Below are 21,186 nucleotides of genomic sequence, written 5' to 3' on the forward strand. Positions count from 1 at the left end.
TGTTCAGGATATTTTTTTAAAAATAATAGTTCAAAATTTGAGGTAGGCTATATGATCACACTGGTAATAGATCCGTTGTTGTATTACTTGTGCGGCACAGCTGAGTGAGCATACATTTCAATATTTTTATTTTACTGTGCTGACGGTGCCTGCATCTGATGGTCCGTCTCAGCTGAGGGAGAGCGCAGCAGACTGAGGATCTGCCTCTCAACATCTCTCCTCTCTCTCTTTCCTCCACTGACACTGACCAAAAAGGGACAATGTCTTCCAGCTGACTACAAAACTCCAGTCGCACGGCATTATTTCTGCCTCGTGCACAAATTCATGTTGTTACTCCTATGAACAGAGAAAGTGAAATATTCCTTGATATTAAAAAAGACCCAAACCACTAATAATAACGCAAGCCTATTAATACGCCTATTAATACGTTCCTACTCATTAATTACTGGTGCAATGCTTGTTGTAGCGCTGAATACAGTTGACAGTGCTGAGTAGAAACTTAAACATGAACTCATTCATAAAAACCGCTTCTCTTTGCTGTATTTGTTGACAGTCTCTCTCTAGTCATGTTTTTGAAACGTTTTGAAATCTCACAGTATCAACTGTGCTGTAGCTTTTTTTTGTGCCTGCTTCATTAATGCAGACACGGTCATCTGAGCCATTCGATTGGCCAGCGGGTCAACAGCACGAGACGAATAAAAAGAAAACAGAAACAGGCTTTATCGTTGCTTTTTCACAGAAATGTTTGGCGATTGACCAATCGGGTTGGTGACCATTGAACATCACTCAACTTTCCAGAGCAATCTCTTGCTTCTCTCTGCGGACTGGCGGCAGTCTCGTGGCTACTGCGCTTGCGCAGTTTAGAGCGCAAAATGGACACTTATACCCAGGTGAATAGCGAGCTGCTAATGGATGAAACAAATGGTCGAGAAGACGACCTTGATCTGTGTAGCCAGATGGACGCCAGCTGCTGGGTGAAGAAATGGCCTGGAACAGCCTTCATGATGATGTAGATACAGCAACAGTATCAAATGCATTTTATAAGTCAGGGATGTACAACTGGCGGCCCACGGGCCCCACCACATTTAAAATGCCCTTGGATCAATTTCCACAAAATACAATCTTTTTTAGAAACTCCAGTTGGGTCTCAACTGTTGCAAGTTAGAATATACAAGGTGCAATTTCGACACAAAACATCTCTCCACCCTATGGCAAAACGTGTACACTTGCAGGAAATTAGTTGTAAAACAGCTCATTTTCCTATCTGCCCAATGGCAAAATGAGCAGAATTGCATGAAATTAGTTAAAAAATTGCTAAATCTTCTGTCCCATGGCAAAAATGTGTAGGATTGCAGCAATTCTCTACACCCCGTGAGCAACTGTGGCTCTCATGAGTTCAGATTTGTTGTGGCCCCCCACCACCATCAAAGTTGTCCATCCCTGATAGGATATCCTGTCACTGCACAACCCTCTGGCAATGACTAGAGAGCAAGAGAGGGGGAGGAAGGAGAGTAAGGGAAGGAGTACTTGACAACTTAGAGTTGTTTTGCCCTTTAGCATGTCTTTCCCAGTGGGCACGCCCCACCCCCTCCTCCTCCCCAGGTCCCGTCATGCTGGACTCAGGGCACAGGAGGTGGTTGTCTGCAGGTGTTGCACGCCAGTTTGTTTCCTGGCGGTGTGTACATGGTTCAGTGATCAGTGTGCCCTTTGCCAACCCCCTACTGTGCCATCAGAGCCCCCTCCCTAGTACCCCCCACTAGCTGTAGTGACAGAAAGCTATTCTCAAGTAGTAGAAAGGGCAATTGAAGTGTGTTTGTCAAACATGTTATTCATACATTATTAAAAAATGTGCTTTCACGGTAAAGTCTACACTTGTATTCGGCACATGATTTGATTTAAAGCACATAGCCTATGCGTTTTCATCACGAGTGGAAACACACTTTTGTGTGTGTTTGTGCAACTTAGCGCGGTGCAGTGTTGCGTGAGTGTCTTGTAGGCAGTTATAGATGTCAGTCTGTGTTGCTCTCACCGCCACTCATGTAGCTGCTGACTTGCCACATCCAGGGACTGTTACACAAACTCTGCTGCAGTGAATGAGTGTTAGTAACAAACTTGGGTCCAGCTAGCACACACTCAAACCATGCTTACACACTATGTCCTTACATGGGGGGGTTCAACCCCACATTTGGCTCAGTGATTGGCTCAGTGATTAGCTCAGTGTTGTGTTACTCATGGGGACAAAATTCAAGCCCCTTGGGTGCTGCCATAGAGTTACATTAGAAGGCCATTGGCCACAGATAAAATGACTTCAAATCACGTTATATCTACAGTAGCTTTGATTGGACTGATCATGTCAACATCATACTTTCGAAATCTTAGCTAGCAGTCATCACCATGAATCAAGTCGACAATCTACTGGCAAATCCTTTTTAATCCTTGTCATATGAAGAGAAATAATGAAGAGAAATTATACATAATACGTATCGGTGCTCATCGGCCATTGGACATAAACATTACACAACAAGTTGGAAATCGCTAATTCAGCAATGAGTGGTTTGGAAGGAATCAGTGGCTAACTGCAAGCATTGCAAAGAAATCACTAGCCTTCTATTCATTGGAGTGCCTGTGTGGTCCCAAGTCTGGGATTAAGGGTCTCTTTTCCAAGCTTAAAATTATAAACATTCAACATTGGCCATGCTGTCAATTAAGCATGATTTGTGCCCCTGCTCAAAACAACTGTTAACTTGGTACAGCGAAATCTGACTTCAATGAGTTCAAGACAACTGGGAACTCAGGAAAAACAGCTCCGACTGAGGAAAATAAGTTTTGAAAGGTCATCCAACTCGGAATTGTAAATCCGGAACTCTGGCCTCCTTTTAGAGCTACGACCTGAAGATCACTGACGTCATCATGATTCAACCTTGTTTTCGTTCAAGTTCCCAGTTATCTTGAAAGCACCATAAATCCAGAGAATACCAGACTTTGATGACAAAGTTTGATGACAACATTTGCCCACAAAGGACTGCCATGCCACCTTCCTGTTCAAGTGAGCACAGCACAACAAGGTATGTCCAAAAATGTATTGTATGCTGCTGCATAAATTATGTAATATTCCAGGGAGATATGTATACTCTAGCTAAGGAGGTAAAACTAAATGTATGTTGTGTAGTAAGCTGTTAGTAGCCCATGTGCCTCACCCTAATAATTTGATCTCTTAATTTCATCTACTATTCTGACTTGGTGGTGCACATGTAGCCTATAAACTGTTTTTGAGAAATGTAATCATTGAATATTGTAAGAGCTTTCATTGTCTGCTTATATGCCCCCTTTATTTATCCGACGGTTCTGACTTGCTGTACAGGGAGAACACTATAAGAACGGCCCATGTTCTGAATTCTGTCAATGTACATTTCAAAAGTGCTGAACAAATATTTATATTGACTACATCCGTCCTAGCTCGCTCATTGATGTCTTAATCAAACTGATGAATTGCCTCTTATCCGCTCATCGTTCCCTTATGCCATAGTTTGTACATCTCAAGTGTCAGTAGAACCCACATTTGTTTAAGCAAGTCAGCCATATCAGCTATGTTTTTTTAAAGGCAGTAAATGAGGCTGAATGAACTGTTTCGCTGCCAGACAAGGCTCCGCTGATAGCCAGATGTAGCAGTGGTAAGGTGTTGGGACAGCTTTATATAGGCCCTAACAGTTTGTGGGTACCGTTTGTCACCGTTATAGTGCAAGTAATGTATTGTGCTGTGTCGTGGCTTTGCTGGCATGCATCCTACATAATTAGATTTTTTTGCCCACAGAGATTTACATGCTAAAATCGCCACTGTGTGTATATGCATTAGATCAGCTGACTAACCTGATGGATTATGGGAAGCTGCTATATGGGTGTCCTCCACACTGCTTGCATGAGACATTATTTAGTCTGGTCCATCTGTGCTTGTCCTTCAGTGCAGCTGTGTTTTAAGCTCACAGCTCAGTCCTGTCCTGAAGCCTCTAAAACAGACAGAGAAAAAACATCCTACCCTTGGCTCAGTCTGTCAAGGTTGTGGCACTGGATTTGCCCACAGCCTCACACACATGGAGTTGGCTACATACACACCACTGTCTTGCACTGACAGACACACACACATACAAACTGACACACACACACAAACTCTGTGCCCACCATCCCCACAGGGCACAAAGAGACCTAATTCTCTACCCTTCATTTGTCGGAGAGCTAAAGTCGTCTCAGGCGTCAGACTGCAACTGACAGATATGTTAATGTGAGTGGGAACACTGGATATTTAAGGGAACTGTATGTGTGTGTGGTGTGCGCGTGCATACGTGTGTGTGTCCATCCTCATCTGTGTTTCTCATACATACATGCATGCATGCATGCATGTATGTATCAGCCTGTGTGAATTGGATTCATCCTAAAGCACTGTTAGCATTATTAAACACCAAACCCAAACAAATTCATACTGGATGTGATTGTGTTGGCATATTTCCCTCCCAACAGATGGTGGTAAAACAAATAGGCCATTGTAGAAGTATAACCATTCCTCTTCATCAACAGGTGATGATGCTGCCTTGCCAATGCAACTTTATGGAGAGGGTCATTGGCATGGGCACTTGTGGTCGGCTGGTGTTTGGGCAGGCATGGCAGGACACGAATGGCAATGAGTAGTTTTAACCACAAGAGGGACAACGGCTATGTTTAACTGGACGGACATATTCGGACATACACACACACACACACACACACACACACACTATTTTTAAGTGCTACATCATTTGGAAGTCAAGTACCTGTATGCAATTGTCTCCATTAGTCATATTGCGTCAGCGGGGATGGTTTTGACACTGGCTTTGAACTGTCTGAGAATAGCCGCTGTCTCTGTACTGGGACCGGACGATTCCTTCACCTTTACCTGCTGCATATGAATGTAGCCCTTCATTACTTGCCATCTTGACTGAACAGGTTTCTGTGGAGAATAGCAGCAGGAGTGGTGTGGGGTTGCAGTGGCCAGCTGGTGTGCCTGTAGCAGGGCCCGCTGGATGGATGATCATCATACAACACAACAGCCGTTTCCACCGACCAGGCTGGCACTATACCTGCATTCTGCTGCTGAGGGTAAACTCAACACCAGCCTATTTAGAAATGATTCAAGTAATGCTTTGAAAGAGTTTTTTTTTTATGTATGGTGTTTTTGGAAAGTGTAGATTTAACATACTGACCTAGTGGATGTTTTTTCAATGGATTGATTTTCAGTAGGCCCGGTACAGTAGCCTACAAGGAAGTTGATGGATATTAAATCTTATAATCATCGTAACCTGCTCTGGTCAGGTCAATATCCCACATCGTAACCATCATCATGGTTCATTGATTTATGGTTATCTCTCTTGTAAACATGTTTATTACCAGTGTCTACACTGAGCTTACAAAACATTAGGAACATCTTCCTAATATTGAGTTGCCCCCCTTTTGTCCTCAGAACAGCTTCAATTCATCGGGGCATGGACTACAAGGTGTCAAAAGCGTTCCACAGGGTTGCTGGCCCATGTTGACTCCAATGCTTCCCACAGTTGTGTCAAGTTGGCTGGATGTCCTTTGGGTGGTGGACCATTCTTGATACACACGGGAAATTGTTGAGCATGAAAAACCCAGCAGCGTTGCAATTCTTGACACACGCAAACCGGTGCGCCTGGCACCTACTACCATACCCCGTTCAAAGGCACTTAAATATTTTGTCTTGCCCATTCCCCTCTGAATGGCACATATACACTCTAAAAATGAGGTATTCAACAAGGGTTCTGTAATCCTTAAAGTTCTTTGAAGAACCTTAGGGTTCTTGGCACTAACAGTTGGGCAGTTAGGTTCCTGCAAGAACCCCATATGAGGTGGGGTTAATTGAGGAACCTCCTTAGTTGGTGGGGGTTCTTGCAGGAACCTAACTGCCCAACCAAAACATTTGGATTTGAATTTGAAAGGACAGCAGGTGCAGGCACTTAAATGTAAAGATCTCCTCAATTTAAAGTAAGGTTTGTCCCTTGTATGATCTAAATTGATATTGTCTTTTCAAATTTGTGCAAATATTTCTCAAACAGAAAATGGACACAATCCAATGGATATCAATCAACAGAGGTAAGAATATGTATGCTATGAGAATATGTTGAAGGCTCGCTGTATTGGGTGCAGATGACTGAACTGCTCACTTCTGTGTCTGCAGGTATACAGACGATGAGGCATACAAAAGGTATGTCTATTGGTATGCTATGGAGATCACGTGTACCATCCTCCTCCCTTGCCTCTTCAATGAATATCCCATAGGCCTCTACATTATGGACAAGATATGTGAATGAAAACCATCATCAAAACTTGGATTTTGTGGTAAAATACTGTTATGAATACTGTTGTGTGCATGTTTTGTTAAATATCTGTATAATTACTATTTTTTGGATTCACAGACTTCACCCCCGTACACCTCTGATGAATATAACAGGAAACCTGTTCAATCACCATGCACTGCAAAATCATTCTGGCTGTGGATACGGAGAACATCAACACATTAACATCAACACGCCAGGGAATTTACCCAACTTGAGGCTCACATTTAGATTTTTTTTTATTCTGCTTTGCCACTAAAATCATAATAAACACTGACAACTAAAATATGGTGTTATTGTTGTGCATATTATTATTATTATTATTATTAATAATAATAATAGGGGAGGGGGGTAGTTCAGATATTAACCCCAAAAGGTTCTTCAAAAGGTTCTTTGAGGATCTATTAAAAGGGATTCTTTGAAGAACCCTTTTAAATGGTTCTTCGAAGAACTTATAAGGGTTCCGACAGTTTCCATTTGAAGAACCCCTAAAGGATACTCCAGGAATCATTTCTTTTTAAAGTGTACGCAATCCATGTCTCAATTGTCTCAAGGCTTGAAAATCTTTTTTTTTATACCTGTCTCCCCTTCATCTACACTGATTGAAGTGGATTTAACAGGTGACATCAATAAGCTTTCATGTGGATTCACCTGGTCAGTCTATGTCATGGAAAGAGCAGGTGTTCCTAATGTTTTGTACACTCAGTGTACACTCTAAAAAGAAAAGGTTCCTGGGGAATCATTTAGGGGTTCTTCAAATTGAAACTGTGGGGGAACCCCTATAATTTCGCCGAAGAACCCTTTTAATGAATCCTCAAAGAACGTTTTGAAAAACCTTTTGGGGTTAATTTGTTTAATCTACCCCTCCCTCCCCTATTATTATTATTAATAATAATATGCATAACAATAACAATAACACAATAGTTTAGTTGTCAGTGTTTATTATGATTTTAGTGCCAAACAGAATAAAACATGTAAATATGAGGTAAACTCCCATTAGAGCCCCAAGTCCAATGGGTAAATTCCCTGGCGTGTTGATGTTAATGTGTTGATGTTCTCCGTATCCACAGCCAGAATGATTTTGCAGTGCATGGTGATTGAACAGGTGTCTTGTTATATTCATCAGAGGTGTACGGGGTGAAGTCTGTGAATCCAAAAAAATTGTAATTATACAGATGATTAACAAAACATGCACATGACAGTATTCATACCTTGGATTTTGTTCAGGTACCTGCAGACACAGAAGTGAGCAGTTCAGTCATCTGCACCCAATACAGCGAGCCTTCAACATATTCTCATAGCATACATATTCTTACCTCTGTTGATTGATATCCATTGGATTGTGTCCATTTTCTGTTTGAGAAAGATTTGCACAAATATCCTAAAACAATATTAATGTAGATCACGAGGAGATCTTTACATTTTCAGTTAAGTGCCTGCACCTGCTGTCCTTCCAAATTAAAATCCAAATGTTTCAGTTGGGCAGTTAGGTTCCTGCAAGAACCTCCAACAACCTCATATGGGGTTCTTGGAATAACCCTTTGGGGGCAAATTTCAGTGCCAAGAACCCTAAGGTTCTTCAAAGAACTTTGAGGATCTTAGAAGAACCCTTGTTATTAGTGTATAATAACCCTCTTGACAGGGTAAGAGTCAGTGACCTCGAGCTCACAGAGACAGACAAGGTCTTTGTTTTTCTCATCTCTCCCACTCAGACTGACAGGACACGGGCATGTATCTAACTCACTCTATTAGCGCGTCCCCGCCTGGCCCGTCCTAGACAATCATTCGTTTATTATTGTCCTACTCTAAAGATAAAGGTCATGTCGGCTGAAACAGTACGCCGCGCGCTATTGATTTTCGATCTAGATGGTGCTAATGAACCTCTAGCTCTGCGAAGGCCGGTACTGCGCCGTGCGCATGCGTCAAGAGGAGGCTTCTCATTTCGCTGGCTGCTTCATAGTCAGTCCCCGCAGCCCACAGTAGGCAACACAGTCGCTACCAGACTGTCTAGTGGAACGGATATGGCTCCCCACTCACCCCGGCTTTTTCCCAGACCCAAGCGGCTTGTTGCCAGGCAAGGGCCGACATGACAGTACACGGACGAGAGAAGACCCCTGGCCGGCTCCGCCTGTCGGTCCCGTTAGAAGCGGGAAAAGGAGCGGGTCGCTATGCAGTGTTGCTGGCTCTGTGCGCGCTGTGCTACAGCAACTCTCTGCACGGGGAGTTCGTGCACGACGATGTGTGGGCTATCAGCAATAACCCCGACGTCCGGCCCGGGTCCAGCCTGCAGAGCATCTTCTCCAACGACTTTTGGGGCAAGAGGATGGCGGACAACACAAGCCACAAGTCCTACAGACCGTTATGCATCCTCACCTTCAAGTAAGTTCGCGCTCTCCCCTCTCCCCCATAACTCTCTGTGGTTATCTTCCCAGCATCGGTTGCAAAGTCTCTGTAGTTAACTTGAACAGCTGGGTCTCGGGCTGGAATGAGAAACAATGTTGCAGAAGTTGGTGGCAATGCCCAGAAATGCGCTGGCTTCGTCAGCTATCCAACCTGTGATCGGATACAATTAAAACCATGTATCCGCTCCCAGAAATAGGCTTAAGTCATAGGCTAGTCTATTGTAGGTTACTTCTTGCTTTGAGGTGGGTTGAGCTTGGACGATCGCCAGCGGTCATGAACGACGCACATCTGCACCTACCATAAACAAACATGTATGTAGCCTAATGGGTTATAAACAGACTGCTACGGCGGTCCGGTTGCGCAGTTAGCTAAACTTGCTGAAGCGTGCCATGAACACTGCTCGCTCGCAAGAAAATCCGATTTTATTTGTGCTCCTTGATCTTAGAATATGCTACAGAAATGCAACTTGAAACATTTTCAAATAGCCTTGAGTCGACATACAGTATGTTAGCTGGACCGGGCAGATGTTAACCGTTTTTTTTGCCTACACTTGTTGCTCGCTGTGGAATCCCTGAATTCGCACTCAACGTTCACTTCAATGTATTTTGGTGGATATGTTTGACACTCCAGAACATTTATCGGACACATTTTGGGAAGTTAGTGTTGAATGGTGTTGTATCAACTAAACAAACAGTCGTCATTCAAGGGAACCTTTCCAGCCAGTATCAATTTCATCTCCGGTCACACACACTGGAGCGGGCGTGTCACAGGCGGCGCCATGGGACGCGGGAGAGTTCTGGCTTACGGCTCAAGCGTTAGTCAACCAGAAACATGAATAGCCTACAGATTTCACAGATTGATGAAAAACATACTGCAGACTATTTGAAAGATGTGTTAATATGAAAACTACACACACAAAAAAAGTCGACAGGAAACTATAGGCTCTGTTTCTATCTAGCACATGTAGGATTGATATTTAACCTGGATTTAACTAGGCAAGTCAGTTAAGAACAAATGGCGGCCTAGTAGGCAATACAGTTGAAATGTAAACAATACATATGAAAAGACTGGAATAGTAATATGAACCATCAAGCGGTAGACAACCACAGAACAGACCCGTTCTCTGCCTGGTAAAGCTTTGTGCTTCTTTTTGCACAGGGCTGTGGATACACGCACGCGCGCACACCATCCTATGCATGGGACTTATCTATTCAAATACTTTGATTGCTTAGTAAGACATCGTCTCCACTGTCACTCTGTCGCTGCATCCTCTGACCTCTTCTCAGAGCCTGAACCGTCTGAAAACCATGTGCTGCTGCTCCCCGACACCGCACGATGCGCCAGAGAATGCATTTCAAATAAGTGAGCTGAAGACCCGAGATGCTGATTATGACAACGGAGAGGTTGTCAGCTGCTGTGTGTGAGTGCTGAATACTTAGTGTGCTGGTTAGGGGGAGAGGGAAGGCTGATGTGCTGAGGCTTTGAATGGGTTTCTCTCTTCTGAGGCGATGGATGGAGCATCTGGTTGTGTAGCGCTCTCCTTCTGGTTCTGCAGTTGGTTACCCACACACTGCTGCCAAGCCAAGCAGCTGAATCTCCATCTACACACAGCCCAAAGCCGGGCCAGATGCATTATCTGTGGTGTGTACGCTCGCGCACATACACAAGCCACTCCTGACTGTCTCAAGCCTGTAGTCTAATACTTTGTGACGGCACAGAGAGAAGGGAGGAGGTCAGTTGTCAGTGTCTCAGTGACACTACAGTACCTTGTCTGGTCTCCTCTGTGTTCTCTTTAAGTTCAGACTAAATGGGGCAAATCTGACTCACATTTGCATGTATGCTTCATTATTATGGGAGACGAAGTTCCTATTTACACACATGTGCCTTATATGGGCCAGGGACAGCGGTACATATGGACACACACACACACGTCTTGTTGCTTTTTGTGCCATGTTGCTCTGTGTGTATGCTACGTCTTGCTTGTCCTATGTAGCTCTGCGTGTGCTCACTGCTCAGTGATTGTCTGTATTGTAATTGTTTTTAATAACCTGCCCAGGGACTGCGGTTGAAAATGAGCCGGCTGGCTAAAACCGGCCCTTTTACTGAAACGTTGATTAATGTGCACTGTCCCTGTAAAAATAAAATAAATAAACTCAAACTCACACACACCTATGCCTTTGAGGATCTGCTAGGTATATCTGTCATTTCGACATGCAGGGACTCACACCTCATACACACACACACACATACACACCTGTGCCTGTGGGGGCTCTGTGCTCAGTATAGCAGTGTGTTTCTGTGTCAGTGATCACTGTCGGGCCTCTGAGACGGTCCTCAAGGTGAAGGACACACACCCCTGAAGCACTCTAAAGTAGCCTATTAATGGAACGATGGCTTTGGGGAGAGAGCAGGAGGAGACCAAGGGAGAGGGGGAGATAAGGAGGTAGAAGGGAGGGAGGGAGGGAATGGGATGAAAAGAGAGGGGGATCACAACTTGGAAATGACAGAAAAACAGGCTATGAGATCACGTCACAGCTTACGGTCCAGCACCCCACCCCTCCCGAATCCCACCCAGAGGACAGTATAAACATGATACAGCAGTGTAAAGACACACAAACTGCTGAAGCCTCTGTCATGTCCCCTCCAACACAGCCAGGCTGCCTGGGGACAGTTACTGTGTCCTTTGGGAGCTGGATACCTGTCTGTTTCAGCATTGACCAGTGTAACCACTCTACCTGCACAGCTCAACGCTTCTCTTCTATCACAATACAGGGACCACAGTGCTGTAGCTAGGCAATGGTGAAACAAAAAAAATGACACCTATACAGTGGTGGGCCTAGAGTTTTTCCTGGTCAGAGGATGTGGTGTGGAAAACCTCCAGATCCTAGTCGTAGGGTATAAGAAAGGCCTTGTTTTTCCTGGTCAGATCACATTGTCAGGAAATTGTCCGCTGTCCAGTCTCTGGTCTCTATTTGAAATGCATTAGTTTTAATAACAGAGTGCACATCCGCCATGACTCACTGAGAAGGTCTATAACAAGATCACATCAAAGGGCTGGCCTACACAGGTTAATACCCTCTCCCCAGGGCATCCTACAACATCCACTATGTATGATCTAAGATGTAACACAGGATATAGGAGGGGTGGAGCCTGCTTTTCATCATCACTTAATGGATCGGACGTTGGCTTTTATGAGGCATCCCCATTATCGCTTAGGTATGACAATCAGCTCTACGGTCTTTCCCCTATTTAAAACCCATGCTACGTTCTCTTCAGATTCCCTTCGGTCTAGTTTAGTTCAGTTTCAGATTCTCCAAGTCTTTCATCCTGGAAATGTGTGGGTTTCTTCACATTAGGAGTCAGACTGTGCTTGTTTAATGATGAGAGAAACAGGCTGTTTTACAGAGATGGTGTAATACTGTAATTGAATTCATAATGGAGGTTTGAGGTTGGGATTCTTCTCTTCTCTGAGACGGGGGAGGAATCGTAATTACAATCTGACGGAGAAATGCTTTTATATAACCTGAACTAATGGTTTTCTGTACCTGGGTGTGTAATGGAGACTTTAGTATGTGTCATAACAGTGTGTGGGTGGTAAAAATGTCATTTGAACAGACTAATATATGCAGATATGAGATATATTCTATGAAGATTCCAAATGGCTTATCTCAGCCTTATTACACCATCAAAAAGCTTCTTTAGGGGGAGATTATATGTGTTTCTGTGCTAGGATTCCAAAACGCTCTGCTTCATTCATGTGTAAAATAATTAGGGATAGGCTCATCCGTTTCAAATCGGGTAATTAAGGGAAGGGAATATCCTCAACAAAAATGAATCAAATTGTGTTCCATTCATGTAATTACCTTAAGTTAGATACCCGTCCTGAATTTAATTGACTCAGGTCGAATGGAATTGACCCCAGTCGTGATTGGACTGTAGTCATTGGTGATGGAGGAAACCGTAAAGGAGGGTCACAGTTCCTGACACAGTGTGGCTGTGATACATTAGCACCGAATGTTTCATATCCTGCAGTTTTAGTTTGAATAAGTCTCTCTTCTCTCTAATTATGATGGTAAAATGGTGACTACAATCTCTCTCTCTCTCCATCAGATTGAACATCCTCTTGGGTGGAATGACCCCAATCTACTTCCACGTGGTCAACGTGTGTCTTCACTGTGCCGTGACCTGTCTGCTCATGCACACGTGTGATCGTTGCGTGTTCGACGACCCCCGCCTGGCCTTCCTCACCGCCCTCCTCTTCGCGGTGCACCCCATACACACTGAGGCTGTGAGTATGCACACACACATGACACCCCCTCTAGCAGACATGCTTCTTCTCAATGACTCCTCCCTCACATGTAAGACCAATGACATGGATTCCTTCACATACCGTAGAGGAGCACGACCTGGTGACACATGCAGTCATCCTCTGACATGACAATCTGTGACGAACTGTGCCTTCACGTGTGAGACAAACTCAGGGCTCTCACTCACTCGTCTCGCTACTGGTGAATCAGGTCCCTGTTCAATAGGTCCGGGAAAAGGCAACCTTCCTGTTTTCATATTGCAGTTCCAGCTCCATGAGTTTAGTTTTGAATGTTTGAGAAGTAGCGAGGCCATTTTTACAATTTGGGAAATGTATGCAAATCCTGTGTGGAGGAGAATTATAATTCATTCTCACAGGTGAAGGAAGAAGAAAGGCTGATGTGTTGAAGTTAGAGCTCTGCAGAGACACTGAGTGAAACAGAGAGCGAGATGAAAAGGGCGAAAGAGAAAAATGTGGAGAGGGCGAGGCAGACGGGGCAGAGGAATGCATGAGGTGGAGGAGAGAGCGAAGGATAAAAGGAGGAGCGGGCGAGGGAGAGAGAGGGAGCTGAATAAAGAGCAGCAGGGGTGAGAGCTGAGCAACACTATAGCGCTCTACAGGGTGCTCCCTTGAGCCCCTAACAGACAGAGAGAGAGGGAGCAGAGAAGGGAGGATGAAAATGCAGAGGGGAGGGGAGAGACGAGACCAGGGCTGCTCCCAGTCTGTGTCTAGCATCCCAATCAGCCTAAGTCTCTCTAGTGTTCATCCTACAGTTCCCTTCATCCTTTCATCTGTCCCCAGTGTGAGTTTCAGCCCAGGCTTCATCGCCCAACCTTCTCCCTAAACCATAAACTAATCATGGACCAACCTCCAGCTCATAACCCCTGTCCACATCCACAGCCACTCGAATGAGTCTTTAGCTTCCTAGCTCATACCAGCACTAGCCACCCTAGCATACATTTTCAGGAGCTTCAGTCCCAGTCCCATTTCCACCCAGCGTCGGTCTGCTAGGCAGTCATGCAGTAAGTAGTTAGTCAGTCATTCTGAGGGCTGGGGCTGATGCCGGGGCTGTGTAGTGGCAGGTCTTTGGCAGTGCTGTGTCTCTGCAGTGAGTGACTGTGCCAGTGGTACCAGAGTCTGATGAACTCAGTGCAGTAAACCGGTTACGTCATTAGCCAGGGGAGCAGCTGGAGTTCACTTCACTTCTACTGATGATGAGGGACACACACAAACACCACAATAAGACAAGAGATTAAAAAGAGGCTTATCCCCCCACCCCCCCTCTCTGTGGAGCTCCTGGCATCACACAGTCCCTGTCTCCCTGTCCAATATGGCCACCATAAAGATGCAGTCATTCGGATCTGCAGCCAGTGAATGGAGGTGCTGTTCAAGGCTGAAAGCCCTTTATTCATCCCACTCTCCTCTCTTCTCAATGGCGGCTGCTGAGACAGACCGGTCAGGTCATGTGGGGATCCCGCTGACCGTCTGTGTGTCTCGCTGTCCACTTAGGCACACACATGGTTGGCATGGCGAAGTAGACGTCGAGTGTCTTAGCTGTGGGGAAAAGACAGGCCAGACAGAGGTGAGGGACGCCATACTGCAGATGGAATCATTTTCTCCTGACTTTTAACACCATGTTACTGAGGAAATACATATTTTGCAGACCTGAGAGAGAGTGTGTGTGTGATATATGAAAGAAAAAAATAATATATATGTGTTTGGGTCTGTGTCCTTGGGCTGTATTGTATATTCTACTCCACGTGTTAAGTTTAGAGTGGGGGAGCTGCAGCTGTGTTCAGATTCCTGCAAAATTATGTAATTGGCTAGGAGGTAGTCTGCGTTTTGTGTGTGTGTGCGCCAGTGAACAGAGCCCAGTGTGTGCAGAGCAGAGCAGGCCAGGAGACAGCAGTGGAGATGTGGGAGAGTCATACTTACTATTACAGCAGCTCTGGTTAACACAATAGCTATTGTTGAAACACCTTTGTGTCAGTTCAGGACAGTTCAGTGTATCACTGTCACCATTATGTCACCACTGTCAGAGGTACCGTCTATCACTATAGGTTTATGGACATGTTTGGTGCTGGGTTGAAGAGGATTAGTATGGTACTGACTAGCGTCCTGCCCAGGGGGTGTACTTGTACATCAAGCTACCTCACGCTACAGAAACAGGATGGGCCCAGGCCGGTCTGGCTTGGACAAGGCTAATAACTGACTACTGTAGTAGGGATGTGTGGTTAGGTAGTACTTTACTGTAGTAGGGGTGTGTGGTAAGGTAGTACTCTGCTGAGGTAGGGTGTGTGGTGGGGTAGTACTTTACTGTAGTAAGGGTGTGTGGTGAGGTAGTACTTTAAATCAAATAAAATGTTATTAGTCACATGCGCCGAATACAACAGGTGTAGACGTTACAGTGAACTGCTTACTTACGAGCCCCTAAACAACAATGCAGTTTAAAAAAAATACAGATAAAAGTAACAAGTAATTAAAGAGCAGCAGTGAAATAACAACAGTGAGACTATATACAGGGGGGTACCGATACAGAGTCAATGTGCCGGTTATTTGAGGTAGTATGTACATGTAGTTAGAGTTATTAAAGTGACTATGCATAGATGACATTGGCTGCGGAGAGCATGATCACACAGTTTTCCAGAACAGCTGGTGCTCTCATGCATGTTTCAGTGTTATTTGCCTCGAAGCGAGCATAGAAGTAGTTTAGCTCGCCTGGTAGGCTCGTGTTACTGGGCAGCTCTCAGCTGTGCTACCCTTTGTAGTCTGTAACGTTTGTAAGCCCTGCCACATCCGACGAGCGTCAGAGCCGGTGTAGTACGATTTGATCTTAGTCCTGTATTGACGCTTTGCCTGTTTGATGGTTCGTTGGAGGGCATAGCGGGATTTCTTATAAGCTTCCGGGTTAGAGTCCCGCTCCTTGAAAGCGGCAGCTCTAGCCTTTAGCTCAGTGCGGATGCTGCCTGTAATCCATGGCTTCTGGTTGGGGTACGTATGGTCACTGTGGGGACAACGTCATCGATGCACTAATTGATGAAGCCAATGACTGATGTGGTGTACTCCTCAATGCCATCGGAGGAATCCTGGAACATATTCAGTCTGTGCTAGCAAAACAGTCCTGTAGCTTAGCATGCTTCCTCTGTCCACTTTTTTTTTATTGATCTAGTCACTGGTGCTTCTTGATTTAATTTTTGCTTGTAAGCAGGAATCAGGAGGATAGAATTATGGTCAGATTTGCCAAATGGAGGGCGAGGGAGAGCTTTGTAAGCCTCTCTGTGTGTGGAGTATAGGTGGTCCAGAGTTATTTTTCCTCTGGTTGCACATTTAACATGCTGATAGAAATTTGGTAAAACTGATTTAAGTTTCCCTGCATTAAAGTCCCCGTCTACTAGGAGTGCCACCTCTGTATGAGCGTTTTCTTGTTTGCTCATGGCGGAATACAGCTCATTCAATGCTTAGTCTTAGTCTTAGTGCCAGCCTCTGACTGTGGTGGTATGTAGAGCTACAAAGAATAGAGATGAAAACTCTCTCGGTAGGTAGTGTGGTCTATAGCTTATCATGAGATACTCTACCTCAGGCGAGTAATAGCTTAAGACTTCCTTAGATATCATGTACAAGCTGTTATTTACAAAAATACATAGACTGCCGCCCCTTGTCTTACCAGACGCCACTGTTCTATCCTGCCGGTACATCGTATAACCATCCAGCTGTATGTTGATGTTGTCGTCGTTCAGCCACGACTCCTTGAAGCATAAGATGTTACAATTTTTAATGTCCCGTTGGTAGTTTCATCTTCCGCGTATCTCGTCGATTTTACTGTCCAAAGATTGCACGTTTGCTAGCAGAATGGAGGGAAGTGGGGGTTTATTCGATCGCCTACGAATTCTCAGATGGCAGCCCACCTTCGGCCCCTCTTTCTCCGCCTCCTCTTCACGCAGATCACGCGGATCAGGGCCTGTTCCCGAGGAAGCAGTGTATCCTTCACGTCGGGCTCGTCAGAGTCGTGAAAGGAAAAATTGGATTCTGCGAGTCCGTGGTGAGTAATCGCAGTCCGGATGTCCAGAAGTTATTTTTGGTCATTAGAGATGGTAGCGGCAACATTATGTACAAAATAAGTTACAAAAATAAGTTTACTGTAATAGGGGTGTGCGGTAGGGTAGTACTTTACTGTAGTAGGGTTGTGTGGTAAGGTAGTACTTTACTGTAGTAGGGTTGTGTGGTAAGGTAGTACTTTACTGTAGTAGGGTTGTGTGGTAAGGTAGTACTTTACTGTAGTAGCGGTGTGTGGAAAGGTAGTTCTTTACTGTAATAGGGGTGTGTGTGTGATCAGGATAGAGTACCCCCCCCCCAAGGAAACAGCATTATCCTGAGTACCAGTCATGAGGAACCCTCTCGCCTCACGCCAGGAAGGGTTGTGGGGTTATGTAGGCTAAATCACACGCACGCATGAACACACCTGAACGCACGCACACACACACACTGTAAATCAGTACCAAATGTCCCATTAGACAATTCTAGGGGGCAGGGTGTGTCTCTAAAGCACATTCTATTAGAAACAGCTGCAGCCCTATAGGGGTGTGGCTCAGAATGTACTAGAATATCTGTTTCTCACTGCACACACACAGCTGGTACTCCATGGAGTAGGACATTTAGATATTTTAAGTGAGTGTTAGGGCTGGGAGTGTTTTTGAGTTGAAATACATTGTTAGAGAGCGTGTGTGTGTGTGTGTGTACTGAGATGACACTGCTGAGTCAGTTTCAGTCACAGTGGGAGGCAGGGATGGATAGAGGAAGATGAAAGGGGAGATAGAACAGAGGGGGGGAAGTGAAGGATGAAGGGCAATGGATGAGGGGGTGGGAGAGAAGAGGAAGTTGAAAGGGAGAGAGGGAGGAGAGTGAGGACAGGGAAGGGTGGAAGACTCTTCTCTTCTTCCTCATGAATTAAATGTATAAGATACTGGGCTCCTCCCCCTGCTTTACTGATGAGCTTCTACAGCAGGAAAATGACATGCCAACAGTTACTGTAGTTAATTTTTGTTTATTTAGGAAATACAAAGTGTTGGTATTCCTGATTCCATATATGATCATGAGTCAACAAATGACTAATGAGTGCACCATCAGGAATAATACCAACACTTTGTATTTTCTTAAAATAAAAACAAACGATTACTCCACAACAACACTCAAATAAGTGCAATATGCGAGTGAAATCAATATGCAAACATGGCTCAGACATATTATGCTATAAGTTTTTCTTAGGTAGAGGAAAACATGCGCTCTTGTTTGACTCTCATAAAGGAGGCGTGTTTGTAGCGCGGCAGGCTACGTCTCATTTCCCGTTCCCGGGTAATGCAATGGGATGTCACGAGCTATGTTTCCATTAACTTGTCCAGTGATTTTAGTTTTTTTCTTCGAAATTTACAACGTTAGCATAGAAAATAGATGCGGCAATTGCCTGCTAGGGTACGTTTCCGTTTAACTATATTGTCGATAAAAAAAACAGCTGGACACAATGACGCCACAGAAACAAACAGACCTTTTGTTGTTGTTGCAAAAACCTACAATGTCGAATAAAATGTTTGTGGTTGAAGTGTTTCCATTACCCATTTAGGCAAATTGCGCATTAATACATTTGTGACAGACTGTATGCCCTCCCATCTGTTTCATGTCTCAGGTATAGCCGGCGAAAGCCAGCATGTATAGAATGCAATATTTTACTAATATTAGCCATGTTCTAATAATGATCATGTGCCAACATATCGCCATGGTGAAACGTGCACAACTGGACTTCTGAAATAAGTGGATGGTGAAACTTGCCAGCCAACCAGAAAAGCAATTCTGGTATTCTTGAAAGTCAGGACAATCCTTGATATATATATTTTTTATAGTTGGAAAAAATGTATTTAGCAAGCAGCAGAAATTTAGAATTAAATGTATAGTGGAGCTTATAGTTACATGATGACCTTACGCGTACCTTCAAAACTATTCTCCAATCATATTTTATATTTTATAAAAATAGACAAAATAAAAATCCACCCTTGTCAAATGGATAAAAATGTTGTCGATATTTTGAAAATGTCTCCTATATCTGCAGTTTCCATTACACATGTCGCAACGTTATTGCTTTTGTCGAATAAATCTGGGCCACTGGAAACCTACCTACTGTTAAGTAGCTCTCTGTGGCCCTTGGAGGTCCATCCATCCATCTGTCGTAAGCGCAACACAGGGTCATTGGCCAATTCATTCACAACGTCGGCTTTAGCTTGCTTATATAGAGCGGATACTACCTGTTTTCTGAAATGGGGGCGAAGTTCGAAGCGTGGCTCGAGCACTTTCACAAAGTGCTGAAACCCCCCCCATTCTTCTCCACCACCAATAATGGGCTCATATCCACGGCTATTAACATAGGCTACCTATCGCTCTTGTAACTTCGTTGGCCCGGTCAGAATTAGCTGCGAAGGGCTGCTTGAATGCAGAGGGGAGATTAAGTTGTGTTTTTAATTATATATTTTTTGCCATTTCCGTCTTGCTCAGGAGGCAGGAATACTGGGGTGACGTCAGCGTAAATGTGTCAACGTGTTTGATGTGTTGGCAGCTGCATAGGGTACACTCGTTGAGCAGTGGCAACACTCTCTCTCTATCGCTGTTCTAATCTACTGGGAAGCACAAATGTTCCCAAACTGGAGATTTAAAGGATGATGGAGACTCCTGGTTTAATGACCAAGCCATTGCACAAAACTAGTTTCGGCCTGTGGTAGTGATTACAACATAGGCTCTATTTTTCTTTTACTGAATAGCTTGAATTTTATTTATTTTTTAGCTCAGATTTACGAAAGATGTCTACAATGCAGTGTAGGCCTAGTATTTTAAAAATATAGTTTGTATATATTCATTCGGATTCACAGTACAGACCAAACCGAGGTCCATGTACCTTTACACACACACACACACACACACACACACACACACACACACACACACACACACACGGTGACAGAGATTGGCTGTCTTGCCAGTTAGATTAAATGGTTCTGGGACCCGACTGTTATATTTACAGACTCTCTGGAGGGTGGCAATCAATCTACTTCTTCCCGTCCTCCTCATCTATAGCTATCCCACTCCTCTCTCCTCCTTACCCCCTCCCTCTCTCCTCCTAGCTATCCCACTCCTCTCTCCTCCTTACCCCCTCCCTCTCTCCATCCCCCTGTCTTCCTATCCTGGAGGTTTTTAGATTTATGATCTCACAACTCCTATCTGACCCAGTTCATCTCTGTCTGACTTTTTCTCTCTCTCTCTCTCTCTCTCTCTCTCTCTCTCTCTCTCTCTCTCTCTCTCTCTCTCAATCTGTGTCTCTGTGTTCTTTATCTCAGTCCCAGTTGGACATGTCAGTGTGCTCATCCAGTCTGTAACTACTTCACTGCAGCGGAGACTCAAAAACTGCAGACCCCAGACCCAAACAGAACTGTAACACAACCTAACATATCACCAGCTAACACATCACACCGTATGTAATGCCACCTAACTAGGTCTCTCTCTTGGAGAAGAGGCTCAAACATCAGGGCGCTTTGTGGTAAATATACAGAAATTAGTAATGCTGTACTTTCATCTCCAACCTGCCCTGAACTGTCTCCGAACTTTTTCTGACAGACTGTACCAACACACAGTGTTATGTAACAGAGTTGTGTCTCAGTGTAACCTAGCAACATAATAGACTTCCCTATGGACACCCACTCTACACTGTCGCTAGTCTACAGTTTGTCCGGGTCACCTGAGCCACAGGACTAATGCAAACTCTGTATGTTGCAGGTGTCTGGCATCGTGGGCAGGGCAGATGTCTTGGCCTGCATGCTGTTCCTCCTGGCCTTTCTCTCCTATATTAGGTGAGACAACCCTCTCTCTCTGTCACTACTATGGAGGGGCGGATTGTGTGGAGTTTCTTTTACACTGGGCGGCATTTTCTCTTGACTTAATAGCACTCTCTCCCCCTTTCTCTATCTCTCTCTCTTCTCTATCTTCTCTTCATCTCTCTCTCTCTCTCTCTCTCTCCTCTCTCTCCTCTCTCTCTCTCTCTCTCTCTCCTCTCTCTCGCTCTCC

The 21,186-nt window shown here is 44.6% G+C and overlaps 1 protein-coding gene across 1 annotated transcript in view; it reads left to right on the forward strand.

The window, feature by feature from the left end:
- The first annotated feature begins 8,291 nt into the window (after positions 1-8,291).
- LOC115197955 (protein O-mannosyl-transferase TMTC1-like) overlaps positions 8,292-21,186 on the forward strand; it is a 13,599-nt gene continuing 704 nt past the window's right edge. Inside the window, exons 1-3 of the mRNA XM_029759620.1 lie at positions 8,292-8,759; positions 12,894-13,071; positions 20,899-20,972. Coding sequence (XP_029615480.1) covers positions 8,467-8,759; positions 12,894-13,071; positions 20,899-20,972 — 545 coding nt within the window. The 5' untranslated portion in view covers positions 8,292-8,466. The remainder of the gene's footprint in view (positions 8,760-12,893; positions 13,072-20,898; positions 20,973-21,186) is intronic.

The sequence above is a fragment of the Salmo trutta genome, chromosome 8 (genome assembly GCF_901001165.1).
Source record: "Salmo trutta chromosome 8, fSalTru1.1, whole genome shotgun sequence".
Lineage (NCBI taxonomy): Eukaryota > Metazoa > Chordata > Actinopteri > Salmoniformes > Salmonidae > Salmo > Salmo trutta.